At 51.7% G+C, this 15,479-nt stretch overlaps 1 protein-coding gene across 1 annotated transcript in view; it reads right to left on the bottom strand.

Moving 5' to 3' along the window:
* Nucleotides 1-1,123: 1,123 nt before the first annotated feature.
* Nucleotides 1,124-15,479, bottom strand: part of FAT2 (FAT atypical cadherin 2) — a 69,568-nt gene continuing 55,212 nt past the window's right edge. The window contains exons 20-23 of the mRNA XM_077824666.1: nucleotides 9,198-9,639; nucleotides 6,792-6,945; nucleotides 3,325-3,917; nucleotides 1,124-1,644 (exon numbers count right to left, since the gene is read on the bottom strand). Of these exons, the coding sequence (XP_077680792.1) occupies nucleotides 1,124-1,644; nucleotides 3,325-3,917; nucleotides 6,792-6,945; nucleotides 9,198-9,639 (1,710 nt within the window). The remainder of the gene's footprint in view (nucleotides 1,645-3,324; nucleotides 3,918-6,791; nucleotides 6,946-9,197; nucleotides 9,640-15,479) is intronic.

Here is a 15,479-nt window from a genome sequence, read left to right as displayed (position 1 = left end):
CAGTCAGCAGTTCTTTCTAGGGCCTTGATCCCCAGGCCAGGGCTTGGGCAGACCCTGAGTGGAGATGCTCAGCCGCTCAGGCTGTGTGGAGTCTGGGCATGAGCGAGCCAGCGAGAACCCCAGGGTCCCCTCTGTACCCAGCAGCCTTTATGAAGAATCCCACTTTCTATAATGACAACGGAGCCATGTCCCCGGCACAAGGGATGCTGCAGATGTAGACAGACGACCGGTAACACTTGCGGTGCAGATGTAGCCTGGCACATTTCCAGATGGGAAGGTGCTGAAGTAATTGTCCAGTCAAACACCTACCTACTTTGAATTCAGGCCTGCCTGTATATCTTGTGCCTTCTCCTGCCAGCGACCTTGTGGTACCTCATGATGTGGGTTAGGGAGGCAGGATTCTTTGCTCAGTTTTTCCTGTAGAAATGGACATTTTTCTGGGCTCTTTACAGGTGCAGGGAGACAAGCCCAGGAATGAACTAATGTAGCGGCTAAATTCCCCCTTCTCATGGCCATGAGGCACCAGCCCAGAGGACAGACGGCATTGGGGGCAGGCTGTCCTCAAAACTCCACAGTTCTGCTTGGCCCACCTTAAACCCTTGGAACCAGGCACAAGAGACCTCTCCATGCCACCCCTCAGAGACATAGCTCATCTCCCTGGACTACAGTGAGGCACCAAGTCAGTCCCACCTTCTGCTACCCTGGCAACGGACTGTCCCAAAGGTCGGTGGTCCTCTCTCCTGCTGCCAGGCTCCATGTCCAGGGCAGGGAGAGGTGGGGCCTCCATGTCTAAGGAAGCTCTTGGCATGAAGAATGACTTGCCATCAGCGCCTGCTGGCATCTGAGGAATTTCCTTTGTGTTCCCTGGCACTGGCCTTTCTGGTTTTTTGCCCAGCTGAGTGAGATCCATTTTGGAGCAGCAACAGGAGCGATTTAAAGAACGCCAGGGAGAAGAGTCCACGCTATATTACAGCCCGACTGCACACAGGGAAGCTGTTAACGGGGGATGGGGAGAGTTGTACGTCCCAGGAGAGAGAGGACCAAGACCAGGTTACTTCTCCCTCCGTACACGTTCCAGTCACAGCTCACGCTGCTTCCTTCTCGTTTTGAACATGCAGCCCCATTAAAACATCACCTCCTCGCAGCTTCCATAGTCACTTTCCACCATGTCAGAGCCCTCGTAGTTTGGGGGTGGCATTGGCTGGGCCCTGGTGCTGGGCTGGGGCCCCACCTCGCAGTCCGCATAGGACGGCTGGGCCACGCTGAGGCGCATGCTCACCCTCTTGTAGCCAGCGTCCGGAGGGTAGGGGGTCCCCTCGCCCTGCAGCAGCTGGGAAGGGTAGTAGCTGATGGCGGTGTATTCGTTCTGGCACTGGGAGGCAGGCAGTTCCATGGAGTCGGGTGGCAGGAAGTCCTCCAGGTTCTGGTTGCTGTAGCGGGGTGGGATGGGGGCCCGCTTATTGCTCTGGTCTAGTGGGAAGGGAAAGCCACCGTAAAGACCAGGTGGTTCAGGGTCTACTTGGGGAGGAGGAGGAGGATGGGCAGATGGCAGAAGAGGGCCTTGAATAACGTCGTAGTGGGGATGGTCCTGGACATCCGATGGTTGGTACCTGGGCGGCCAGTAGGTGGTTTCTGCTGGATATACTGGAATAAAATCAGAACCAGGTTAACAGCTGTCCATAGCCATTCCTACTTGGAATCAGACCAAGGTATGGCTGGAAGGGGCCTCAAGAGGCCATCTAGTCTATCCCCCGTGCTGAGACACAATTAAGTATACGTAAGTATACATCTAGTTATCCAATAGCTCTCTCTCTCTCTCTCTCTCTCTCTCTCCATCCATCCAAATCTGGGTATATTGGAGAGAAAGGAAGAGAGAACAAGTAGAAAAGAGGGGTGTAGTGGGTCAGGTGTGAGGGGTCTTGGCAGGGCTGGGGGGGGATAGCTGGGTTTAGCAGGTCAGGATTGAGGGGTGTTGGCAGGCCTCTGGGGATGGAATAGCTGGGTGTAGCAGGTCAGGATTGAGGGGTGTTGGCAGGGCTGTGTGTGTGAATAGCTGGGTGTAGCTGGTCAGGTGTGAGGGATGTAGCAGGTCAGGAGTGATGGGTGTTGGCAGAGCTGTGTGTGTGTGTGTGGGTATGTGTGTGAATAGCTGGGTGTAGCTGGTCAGGTGTGAGGGGTATTGGCAGGGCTGTGTGGGGGAATAGCTGGGTTTAGCGGGTCAGGATTCAGGGGTGTTGGCAGGGCTCTGGGAGGGAACAGCTGGGTGTAGCGGGTCAGGATTGAGGGGTGTTGGCAGGGCTGTGTGTGTGAATAGCCAGGTGTAGCTGGTCAGGTGTGAGGGATGTAGCAGAGCTCTGTGTGTGTGTATGTGTGTGAATAGCTGGGTGTAGCTGGTCAGGTGTGAGGGGTGTTGGCAGAGCTCTGTGTGTGTGTGTGTATGTGTGTGAATAGCTGGGTGTAGCTGGTCAGGTGTGAGGGGTGTTGGCAGGGCTGTGCGGGGAAATAGCTGGGTTTAGCAGGTCAGGATTCAGGGGTGTTGGCAGGGCTCTGGGAGGGAATAACTGGGTGTAGCAGGTCAGGATTGAGGGGTGTTGGCAGGGCTGTGTGTGTGAATAGCCGGGTGTAGCTGGTCAGGTGTGAGGGATGTAGCAGGTCAGGAGTGATGGATGTTGGCAGGGCTGCGTGTGTGTGTATGTGTGTGAATAGCTGGGTGTAGCAGGTCAGGATTGAGGGGTGTTGGCAGGGCTGTGTGTGTGAATAGCCGGGTGTAGCTGGTCAGGTGTGAGGGGTGTTGGCAGAGCTGTGTGTGTGTGTGTGTGTGTGTGTGTGTGAATAGCTGGGTGTAGCTGGTCAGGTGTGAGGGGTGTTGGCAGGGCTGTGCGGGGAAATAGCTGGGTTTAGCAGGTCAGGATTCAGGGGTGTTGGCAGGGCTCTGGGAGGGAATAACTGGGTGTAGCAGGTCAGGATTGAGGGGTGTTGGCAGGGCTGTGTGTGTGAATAGCTGGGTGTAGCTGGTCAGGTGTGAGGGATGTAGCAGGTCAGGAGTGATGGATGTTGGCAGGGCTGTGTGTGTGTGTGTGTGTGTGTGAATAGCTGGGTGTAGCTAGTCAGGTGTGAGGGGTGATGGCGGGGCTGTGGGGGGAATAGCTGGGTGTAGCAGTAGGGACTAGACTGCATGGGGAGGGCTGTGGCATAGGCTTGGACAGCATCTGCCCACACTACACTGGCTCTGGTCAGTGCCATTGGCCCTTCACAAGCCTGCAGCCCGAATGCATTGAGTCATCTCTAGCAGGAGGAAGGGCCGTGTGGAGGGGGAGCACTGACCCATCTGCTCCCTGGCCCAGGAGCTCTTGATGAAGGACTCGTTGTCGGAGATGGAGGAGGGCGCGGCAGATGGGAGGTTGGGGGCCACGCTGCACACGATGGTGCCCCGGGGTTTCTGGGCGTTGCCCGAGCTGAAGGTGACAAACTCTGACGTAGGGATGGGCTTGTGCGGCTCCGGCGTGCCCCTGTCCAGGTTGTTGTGTGGGCCGTTGCTGAGGATGTTGAGCTCGATGGGTGGCGGGGTGTGCGTGGCCACCCCCACGCTCTTGGAGAACTCGCTTTTGGAGAGCAGGTCTGGGTCCTCGCTGGCCACAGGCTTGTGGGCCTTGGCGGGGCGGCAGTAACGCCTGCGGACGAAGGCGAAGGCCGCCGCCAGGATGGCGACGCCCAGCACCCCAGCGACGATCTCGCCGATCTCCACGGGACCCACCCCCCACTTGGCAGGCGCGATGTCGGGGGTAACGAGTCTCTGCGTGCAGAATGCCCCCTGGTACTCCCCGGTGCAGATGCAGCGGACAGAGCCGCCGGCATTCACGCAGCGCCCCGCGTTCCGGCAGGGGTTGTCCTGGCATTCCTCAGCCACCTTCTCACACCTGCAGCGGGGAAGGGGAAGGGAGACACCGGCCGTCAGAGCTGGGGACACCTGCTAGAAGCTCTAACCAGTTGAAGCAGTGCGGCTGCTCCACACAACTGTTCTCAGAGCCCCAGCACCCGCTAGCACAAAATTATGCCCGGCCTCGGTTGCTTGCCTGCCAAGAACCAGCCCTTCGGTTTAGGAGATGCTGTACCGCCACCAGGGGATTCTGTGGGACTTTTCTGTCCATTGGGCTCCCAAGTTCTCTAGCTTGGAGGGAGGTGGGGCCACGCTGGGGAGCCTGTGAGGCCGATTTCTGAATGGGCCTTTCTCTGGAATGTGGTGTGTTATTCCTCTAGCGGTGAGGTGAGGAGGGGCCCACAGGGAAGTGTCCCTGGCAATAAGTTAAAGGATAGTTTTCAGGGAACAGGAGCAAAGTTGCCTTTTCTCCAGTTCTGCCAGGTAGCGGGAGAATTGTGGGGTGGGGCAGGGGAATGGCCAGCTTGTAAAGGCAAACTTGGACCCCAGCCACCTTTGTTTATTTTATACCCATATTTGCGGTTCGTTTGGTCTGGAGCAGCTGCTTTAGCCCCATTTGCAGTCCTTTCATGGTAGCACTGGCTACCCTAAAGTTCCTTCTCCCTGGTTTTCTGTAGGGTGGTGCACTACCCCTGTCAAGCCACCCAAGGAACCCTGAAAATGCCACTGCTCCCCTCAGCCATTCGGTACATTTCGCCACACCACAGAGACGTAAAACAGATGATTGCAATACCAAAGGCTACGGGACAAAACTCCTCTTTCCAAAGTTCAGAGGAAGATTCTTCTCCAGTACACCCCTCTCCTTTGCTGGGGAGAACTGGGTGCTTGGAACCTCTCCACTCTTGAAGTCTCTGATAAATCAGGCTAGGGAATCCAGAGACACTCTGAACTGCATTCATCTTTAAGAAACCTCCTCAGATGTAGTTTACCTAGCCGGTCTTCCCAAGGGAAGCTACAGATGTTTGCAGCCTGGAGCAAACATCCGGGGAGTGTCCAGAGTAGCTCTGACAAATGCATGAATTTCTAGAAGCTCTAGTAAAGACCAGCTGGCCCTTAGGCACTTAGAGATTTTATGAAAAGTCTGAGGAATCAAGACCAAAATACTGATTTCTCTTTTCCACCCCCATTAAAAAACCTGACACTCTCCCATCCCTGAATAGAACAGGAATCATCAACTTCAAAATGATTCTAGAGCTCTGAACTCCTTCAGGGCTCGAAAAGCTGGATTTGGGATCCTCCCACCCAGTAGCAACACCCCTCCCACCCAGAACTGGCCCCTTTTTAATCACATTTCTTTTTCAGCTTCCTCTCAACACCTTCTCGTGCATAACGATTTATTTAAGGGAGACACTCGCACACCCTTTAAGGTTACCTCCTTATGCTAAACAATCTGTTCCATCTTACATTTAGCTGTGACACTTGGAGCACCTTCCCCAGACCTGCAGAAGTGCTCCGGGAAGCTGGAAAGCTTGTCTCTCTCACCAACAGAAGTTGGTCCAATAGAAGATATCACCTCCCCTACCTTGTCTGACTAGAGGGTGCAGCTTGTTTCAGGTGCAGCAGTGCCACCTGGTGAGCAGTTGCATATTTTCCCCAAAATTGGGTGGGTAATTTCAACCTTAATATTCACCCAAGAGGCCGGGCATATGCCGGGCAGCTTTAATTCAAAGGCAGCAGAGATGTGCTAGATCCACTTCACATTCAGCGTGAGCTGGGTCTTTTCGGCCATGTTGTGGGGCAGACAGGAGCGAGGAGCCCAGAGAGGGACATGGGGTTACAGCAGGCGTAACTGATGACCCACGGTGACATGGATCGTGAAATCTACTTCTGGAGCCACGTTATCTCTTTCAGCGCTGTCAGCGCTGAATGCGCATTCTGAACATGCACTAATGTGGATATGAAGAATATCCAGAATTATCAAAATTAATGACAACAATAATTTGGGAAGGCACATTAAACCTTGTGCTTCAGGGCTTAAGCCAGTCTCTAATTATTAGAGACCAGGATGAGCCCTGGGTCTCATCCCACTGTAGGGGCAGATTATCCTATATCTGCCTGCTGTAGGTTCTTACACTTTTCCCTGAAGGATCTGGTGCTGGCAACTATCAGAGACAGGATACTGGGCTGGATGGAGCTTGGGTCTGATTCCAGTAGACATTCCTATGTTCCTTAGCACTGCAGATCTGGTGTCTGACAGACATGGTCCCTAGAGTATCCCCACCAGCAGTGTCTTGGTAACTGTAGGGATCTGACTCTTGGCTGATATTAACCAACTTGCTTTTCAGCTGTAAAACTCGACGTGTGTCAGATACAGAGCCGTCATCAATCTCCCCCAGAACAATGCATCCTCTGTGCTCGTCCTCTCAGTTCCGCGAAGGAGCCCTGACATGGCCAGGGTAATTTGTAACACAGCCCAGCTAAGTGTCTACTTGTTACAAGAGCAGTTCTGGGAACAGCCCTGTCACAAGAAGACACTTTGAATCGGCACCAAAGAAAACATTCACTGACACCCAGCAAAATGCTGACTAAAGGAGATTATTTTCCCAGGCTCTAAGAACTGTGGTACATAGCTCAGCTAGTGACAATGCAATCGGAGGGGGATTAATTCATTGTCTGATTCTTTATGCCTTCTAGAGTCTGAGAATGCAACCCAAACAGTGCATGTAATGTGATGATCAGTCTTGGAGTGGCTGGCCAGGGTATTAAGGTTTGTGACCAGGTAAACTGCAGGAACATGCAGTTCCTGAGTATTCACCCCAGCCATGAGAAACGGCGCCCAAGGTTAACCGTCTCTTGTAAGCTGAGGGCTCCGCAAAGGGGAACACGCAGTCCCAAAGCCATTCCTTGGTCTTACCTTTCCCCCAGATACCAATCTGGGCAGCGGCAGGTGTAGCCTGTTTTGGAGAGGAGGCAGGTGCCCCCATGCAAACAGGGCTTGGATTCACACGGGCTGTCCCCCAGCTCGCAGCGGTTGCCGGAAAACAGCACTGGGCAGATGCAAGTGTAACCTAGAGAGGGCAATAGAGAGCTGTGAGATTGCTACACCAGCTAGCAGGGAACTGGTGTTGGAGGTGGTTTCTGGCCCAGAGTGCAAGAACAATCTGACACGTTGGGAAATAGCAGCGGGGGTGAACTTGGGGTTGAGGCTGCATAATAAGACACACCACAACTGCCCAGTGCTGAGCCTCTCCTGAATGTGTCTTGTAACCCCGGGTACAGCTCAAGTGAGGTCCTAAATGTAGCTGGTGGTCCCCTCCCTCCCGGGAGGGCAAAGCTGATCCATCAGCTGCAGATTTCTATGACTCTTTTAGACATGATGCCAAGTAACCCATTGTTTTCCGTTCTCGCCAGTCTTTAGCCCGCCAAGTGCCCAGCAAAAGGCCATGTGCCAGGCAGCTCCTGTCCGGACACACTTTGTTCCACTTCTCCGTGGGAGTTGTCATATCGACAGCAGGAGAGAAAACCCAATGTGGTGGGTGGCTGGGATTCTATTTTTCTGGTATCTGCCAAATCAAATTCTGATCCTGGGAATTTCAACTGCTCTGCTGAGCTCTTTTGCACCATGCAAGAGCAAGCTGCGCTGGGGAAGTGAAGCCCCTCCACCTTGGAGCATCCTAGAAAAGTGCCTGGTTATGACCCCAAAATAAACACCTCCATCCTCTGTGCATTAAGTAACTCAGGCAAGTTCACGCTCACTTCTGCATCACTAGTAGAGACCTGTGCACACACTCATGCACATGGCAGGCACAACCAGCCAGCCATGCAAACACAGAGACATGTATGTTCAATCCTACACAAATGCATACATATGCTCACACACTGTATCCCTGAGCATGATCCTGTCACTGGCTGGTTGGCCTCATTGTGACATTAGCATGAGATCCAAGCATATTTACACAAACACTTTCTTGCACAAACACACATGCCCTTGCACTCCAGCATACACACACACACACACACTTGCACAAGCACATTTGCACATATGTGAACATGTGCACACATTCACCTGGACACACATGCACCCTTTTGCAGGTTTGCACACTCGCACACCATGTCTGTACGCTTTACCTCGAACAAGTTCACCTGAGCTAAACAGCTGCCTAGCCGACAGGATTCTAAATCCTGTCGCCCGAGGATGCAGGCAGGGAGGGAGGGAGGGAGGGAGGAAGGGAGGTGTGCTCTCAGCCCTTTGATTGCTGCTAGCCCAACAGGGCGTGGGACCCTGCAACAGACCTCAGGCAGAAAGACAAAAGCATCAATAAGCACAGACAGCAGTTCAAAGGATTCCCCTGTGCATGTCTCCCATCACCATGTAGCTGTATCAGAGCCACCTCCAGATGCCCCCAAGAAAGGGGAATGGAAGTCAGAGCAAGAAAGCCCAAGCATGGGCAGTGGTTGGCTCAAGAGGCTCAATGCTGCAATGTTACGCTGTCCACATGAGTCCCTCCCACTATGTTCACCCACAGAAATCAGAGCAAGATGTTCTGGAGAGGAACGATGGTGTAGTGGTTAGGGCACTAGCCTGGGATTGGGAGACCCGACGTTAATGCTACAGGCCTCCTGTGAGGCCTTGGTCAAGTCGCTCTGTGTCTCCGTGCCCCAACTGTGAAATGGGGGTGATAGCACTGACCTGCCTCACAGGGGAGTTGGGAGGTTGATGAGGTGCACAGATAGATACACCCATGTTTGTGACATTGATGAAATCCTGTTACAAATAACTGCTGGGCAGCCAGGTTCAGATGAACCCAAGAATTGCAGGCATGAGCTTGTGTTAATGACTTTCACAAGTTCCCTCCCCCACCCCCGGGAGTCACTTACAGGATGGGAACAAATCCACATCTCGTCTTCCCACAGTGTTTCCACCTTCCGGGAGCTGAAATGTCATGGGATGACCAGACCTCACGTTATTCCAGCCCCACTAACGGCTCCTTGAGGCTTTGTAAAAGCCTGAATGAAAATACAAGTGAATCCAAACACTGCAAAGACACCAGGCCCTGGGCCCACTCCACCCAGAAACAGCGGTGCACCCGGTCTGATGTGCCAAGGACTGCGGAGTCATGCTTCCAATGTGGTGTTTCACTGATTGAGGACATTGCCCCCTGACAGCCTGCTGGGAGATGCAGCGCTGTGAAAAGCCACAACTTCCCCTCCTCTGGGGCAGCCCCCTTAAATTTGCCATTCAGATCATCTGTTTGCCACGCTCGCCTCCAGACTATTGATTTCTTATTGCCCAGAAAGTAACGGCAGGACATTCACGTACCTCCTCCGTGAGTCTCGACGCACATCCCCTCGTTGAGGCAGGGGCTGCTGCTGCAGGTGCCGGTGTGAGAGCAGCACTGCTTTATCCCCACCTCCTCCACAATCCCCTTCGCCTGGCTGTCCCCAGGCAGGAGCCTCACGTCTTCGCTGTCAATTCTGACAGCATCCAGGCAACCTCTAAACCCCCGAGTGACCCGCTGGGGCTGTCGGGACTGGACGATCCCCCCGAAGAGCAGATCTCTCCTGGAAGGGGAGATGCTGCAGGCCACGGGCAGCTGGAGAGACGTATTTCCCAAGCTGTCGACGAGCAAGCGGAGGGAGGTGCTTTTCACTTCCAGAAGGACCAAGTGCCACTCTCCGTCGCTCACAAAACCCAGGGAGGAGAGGTTGCCATTGATATTGCCACGGCATCGGTGTCCGAGATGAGGCACCCCGTTAACGAGCTGCAAAACACGCCCAAACAGCCAGAATTAGCAGCAATGCAAGCAGCATTGTGCCGCGAAGCTTTCAACGCTCCCTGCTCCCCTCCTTCCCCTTCTGTGCAAGGCAAGAGGGGAGCAGCTGAGATTTCCAGGACCCCAAGAATCTTCAGCCAATAGGACTGTTCCACCAGCCAGACCTCCTGAGGCTTTGCCTTGCATTAGAAATGAAACGCCCATGGGACTGTCCACGGTGAGGGACAACTGTGTACATCTTTGACATTACAGTGTGTCTCACCGCAGTTCCTGGTGGACTGAGCAAACACCTTCACCATTAACTCTGCTGGCAGCCTCAGCGGGAAGCTGAAAGATTGCACTAGCCTTGCAACCGACAATCTCCTCTTGTCCCCCAAGCTGTTGCCTATTGGCAGGGTGGTCTCGGGGGGGAGCCGGAGTCGGTAGGTGCTGGCCTGGAGAAGGCAGCTGCCTCTCGCCAGCGCTAAACTTCACACCCAAGAAGTCAAACCTACTTTAAAACTAGGTTTGCGCTGCTATTTTGGAAAACAACTAGTCCGTCTCATCTTGCTCATGCAGCTCGATCCCTGTCCTCTCCTGCAGCCCTTGACTAGTAGGTGGAGAGGGCTGCTCATGAGATGGGCTATAAAGCCAGGAGCTGCTCTGCCCTATTTTTAGCAGGTGTTTCAAGCAGATCATGCAGTAATCAGCATAGCTGGAACAGTGCACGGATGGACTCAACGCCCTCCCCAGCAGCTAGATGGGAACTGCTTCTAGAAAAGATCGTGCCGTGGGCCTGTGGCCATGCTGGGGCACCTGGGTGACCCGGAAAGTGTGAGGTCTCTAGAGGACTGCGCTATGGGCTGCTCTAGGATCACCTCCTTCTAACTGCTGGACCATTCCACTCCACTGTTACAATGGGGAGAAAGAGGGCAGGGCAGGAGAAAACCATTCTTAATGTGAACAAACCAAACAGCATTTTATTATTTCCTTTTGTTTTTTGTTCTCTCTAGGAATGGCTGTGAACCAAAACCCAGCTCCTGTCACTTTTCCAGTCAGCCAAAGATATGTTGTTAGCTGCCCCTGGGACTCCTGTAATATGTAAGGCCAAATTCTGCTCTAACTTACTGAATGCATCACCCTGTGGGTTCAGAGTGCACGCTAGGACAGGCGGGATTTAGTCCCTCCTGCCTCCCTTTGTAAAGAGCTGGGAGGTGGGAAGGAATCATCTCTGTGCTGTGATTCATCATGCCATAAGAAGTATGATTCGGATTATGGTAGCACCCGCAAGCCACAACAGAGATCAGGGCCCCGCTGGGTGCTGTACATAGGCCCAGTGAGACAATTGCCACCATAAGGAGCTAACGATCTTCTGTCTCCCAGTTCCACGCTCCGTGCCCCAGACCACATCGCCACGTGGCAGCATGCAGAAGTTGCATGACTTTACTTCCCAGCCTCTTACAGCCCCCACCTGCTGCACCGGGGTTTAATTTGGATCACCGTAGGGCTGGCATTCAGGATGCCTGGGCACAAGTGAACTCCATTTCCCAAGTGATTTCTTGGTATCTTGTTACTGGTGTGGAAGCTGCCCATGCTGGAGCTTCTCTGTTGGCATTAACGAGAAGTGCCGAAAGAATCTAGGCAAGCACGAGTAGCTGGCAGGGCTACATTGTAGGAGCAGGTAAAGGGGGCCAAGAAGAAAGAAAGAGACCTGCTGTAGTACCCAGCTTTTTATCAGCACGCTGGAAACCAGGGCCAAAGCTGCTAATACCCACTGCAATCCAATACTCCCGCTCCAGCACCAGGGGCTGGGACTGACACAATCAGATCATTGAAATTCTAATAACTAACCACACAAATGCTCTCTGCATTGTAATGGAGGGGCAGTGCGGAAAAAATGCTGTCCATTGCCTGTGACTCCTTTTAAAAACTTTGGTGGGACAGAGGAAAAGAGAAAGAAGCAAGTAAATGTGGTTTCAGGGTGAATTCAGGTGAAAACCCCTCTTTTCCCCTACCGCACTGATTCGTAAGGGAGCGTCTTCTATAGAACCCAGGGGGCCATGAATAGGGAGAATGCACAAGTGGAATTTCAAACATTTGTTTCTCTCTCTCTCTCTAATATATATGTATGGCTGTCTCCTCTGCCCATATATATGTATATATATGACAAGGGGAAACCTGTTTTGGAAGGACTTGTAGAAACTGGTGGATGATCTTCACTGGGTGACACTTGGGGGAGCTGTGCGCATGGATCTCTGCACAGTGGGGTGAGAATATCAGAGAAGGTTTTGCAGTTTCCCTTCTGTTTTAAACACAAGCTGAGCATCAGTAACTGGCTTGTTCAGATTCTGGGGACAAGTTAGGATTCAATTCCCCTGAAGCAAAAAGAAACTCCTTTGTGAGTCTCGTCCAGCTAGCCTGTCTTTTTCCTCCTTGTGGTGCACAATGCCGTTTCAGCATGGGTGCAGTGCTTGGAGATCATGAGGATAAGGCAGGTGTGTTCACTCTGGGAGGAATTTGTTCAAAACACTGGAACTACAAACTCAAAACCATAAGCAAATAAATAACAGATGCTACTGACTTGTGCTTATTTGCCTATTTTTGCAAAACTAAAAACTTGAGGGCACCCAGAGTTTATCTAGGCAACATGTCCTGGCAATGTTTTGGTCCCTCTGATGCACTTCACAAACAGTGTGACAAAGAAATGAGTCAAAGGCACTGCCGTCCCTCCAGCTGAAGGGCAGAATATCTATTAATATTACCCACTGGACAGGCACAGCCGTCTATTTACAGCCTGTCATAAATATAAAGGGAAGGGTAAACACCTTTAAATCCCTCCTGGCCAGAGGAAAAACCCTTTCACCTGTAAAGGGTTAAGAAGCTAAGGTAACCTCGCTGGCACCTGACCAAAATGACCAATGAGGAGACAAGATACTTTCAAAGCTGGAAGGGGGGAGAAACAAAGGGTCTCTCTGTCTGTGTGATGCTTTTGTCGGGAACAGGAAAGGAATGGAGTCTTAGAATTTAGTAAGTAATCTAGTTAGATATGCGTTAGACTCTGTTTTGTTTAAATGGCTGATAAAATAAGCTGTGCTGAATGGAATGTACATTCCTGTTTTTGTGTCTTTTTGTAACTTACTGTTTTGCCTAGAGGGATTCTCTATGTTTTGAATCTGATTACCCTGTAAAGTATTTACCATCCTGATTTTACAGAGGTGATTCTTTTACTTTTTCTTCAATTAAAATTCTTCTTTTACGAACCTGATTGCTTTTTCATTGTTCTTAAGATCCAAGGGTTTGGGTCTGTGTTCACCTATGTAAATTGGTGAGGATTTTTATCAAGCCTTTCCCAGGAAAGGGGGTGTAGGGTTTGGGAGGATTTTGGGGGGAAGATGTTTCCAAGTGAGCTCTTTCCCTGTTATATATTTGTTAGACGCTTGGTGGTGGCAGCAATAAAGTCCAAGGGCAAAAGGTAAAATAGTTTGTACCTTGGGGAAGTTTTAACCTAAGATGGTAAAAATAAGCTAGGGCGTTTTCATGCAGGTCCCCACATCTGTACCCTAGAGTTCAGAGCGGGGCAGGAACCTTGACATAGCCAAAAACACTGGGGGTTTGGTAGGTGGCCGTCTTGAACTCAGTCATTAACTAGCCTTTGTCACCAGGCCCTATGTGTCGGGGTTGGCTAATAAGTTGTCTCTTGGCTGCTATGCATGCCTCCTCCTCTTTCCCTGTGCACCTTCCTGAGGGCTAAGATCAGTTGAGGTGATTTTATTGACCAGTCTCTGAGCTGCTCTAAGACTTGGAGACAAGGTGCTTCCAGTAGAGCATCCCTGGTTATGTGACTTTCTTGCTCCAAGGGCCTGCTGGAGCCTAACTCTGCCGGCCTTCAGGGTGAAGTCTGAGGCACCCCTTTTAGATCCGATGTGGGCTTGACAATGGCCCCTCCCTGAATGTTTTGTTGGGGCAGTAGAGGGGCGCTCCGGGGCTGTGCAAGGTGCAGAAGAGGGTGCAAGAGTCTTCCGCAGCTTTCATGCCCCTGGGCAATGGGCAGGGGCAATGGGCAGGTACAATCACAGTCCCTGCATTCGCTGTGCTCAGCAATTGGTGCATCCCAGCCAGAGGGGCCAGCAGATCTGAGCTGCTATGCAAGGTCACGCAGAATTCTGGCTGAGAAAATTCCTTCTGGTCAGCAGACCCTTTCGCCATTTCCCCCAACGCTGCATGGCCAATGGCTTAATGCCGCCACGGGGCTCAGGGATGGGGACTGCGTGAGCTGCCTCTTCTGAGCAGTTTGAAATGGACACTGTCGTCTTAAAAACCATCCTCCTGTGTGAATATTATTCACCCACTCCTGTTCCAGCCATCCCCTAAGATTGCTGTAGCTGCAAGAAATTAGAGAAGAAAAAACCTATTTCTCTGTGTTTTTTCAGTTTGTTCCTTTGACAGTACTTGGTGTATTGCCAGCTCCACGGATTCCCCTGCTAGACCATTTCTCTTGTTGTTTGTGGGGGTCTTTTATGCCATAACAACGGAAAGAAAAACTTTTAAAAATCAGAAAACGCCACAGAAAGAGGCAGGGGATTCAGGGGCTGGAGAAGCACTTGAAAGTATTGTTAAACTCAGTTTAAAAAATTGATCGTGTCCCTTTAAATGAGCATGATGCTGTATTTAATTTATGTCTTAAGTCTCGATTACACAGAGATGGGTTCAGGGAAAAAACCCCAGTAAGTCAATAAGTGAGTTATAAGATATAATGGGCCTAATTTAAGTTTGATAATTAATGAGGAACAGACAAAAAAAGCCTTTTCTGGAGGGCTCTTGGTTTCCTTCTGCTGCCAAGGTGGAAGGGAGCAGACACATGCTCTTTTGAATTCTTTATAGATTCAGCGAGTGCAGCCAAAGAAAGGGGAGAGATCAGATGAAGATGTTCCTGGTTCTGGCAGCTGTCTGGAGTGACGAAACCCACTGCAGGAAACATAAGCTAAGAGGCCTGCAAGTTTAAGCTTGAATTGGTTCTCCCGCATCTCACTGGCTAAAGTTGCCTGGATCGTTCATGAAATAGTAAGTGATGTGAGTTGCCATTTTATAAGACTTCTGTCCCCACCTTCTCCCTGCCCTCCATGAAAACAAAGAGCCTTTAATCCATTGGTGGCCATCCAGACACCTTCTCTGTATCTTTTCGGGTGGCCACTGGATCCGTGCTCAGCCCAGCTCAGCCGCTGAGGAAAGTAGAAGCAGCCGCTGTTGTTTCCTGTGGTACGTTAATGAGTGACACCATGTTGAAGGGCTGCTGACTAATTCCCTGGTGGGTAAATGGGGTTGGGTTGCTCACTAACAAGCTTGTGGGTTGGTGGAAACACCATGTTCACAGGTCCTTGTGAGGCTGTAGGTACCATGGACCAGATCCTCCGCGGGTATGAGTCCATTCAGCTCCACTGAAGTCAGCGGAGCCATGTCAGTTTGTACCAGCTGGGAATCTGGCTCCTGGTGCTCCCTGAGTGACTCCTGTAGGTACATGGGAACTCTATTGTCTGGCATCCCTCAACTGTCTCCTGTGCTGCTAAGACTATTACCAGGTAGCGCGGCAGCCTTGAGGTCGGGACCGCGCTGTACCTGGTGCTGTACGAACGTCTCAGGTGACGTTTCCACAGACGCTCAGCATCAGCTTCACTTTTGCTTTTGTTCAAATCGGTGGGAATTTTCCCATTGGCTCAACAGGGACAGAGCGTTTTTGAAAACCCCACCCGGTATGTAACAGCCCTTGCTCCAATGAGCCTCCAGTCAAATGGACATGATGTAACACAAGGATGAAACAAACCAGGCGGGGTAAAGGAAGAGACGTAGTAGCA

Source organism: Eretmochelys imbricata, chromosome 8 (assembly GCF_965152235.1).
Source record: "Eretmochelys imbricata isolate rEreImb1 chromosome 8, rEreImb1.hap1, whole genome shotgun sequence".
NCBI lineage: Eukaryota > Metazoa > Chordata > Testudines > Cheloniidae > Eretmochelys > Eretmochelys imbricata.
Note: the sequence above shows the minus strand (reverse complement) of the source record. Positions and strands in the feature narration are given on the sequence as shown.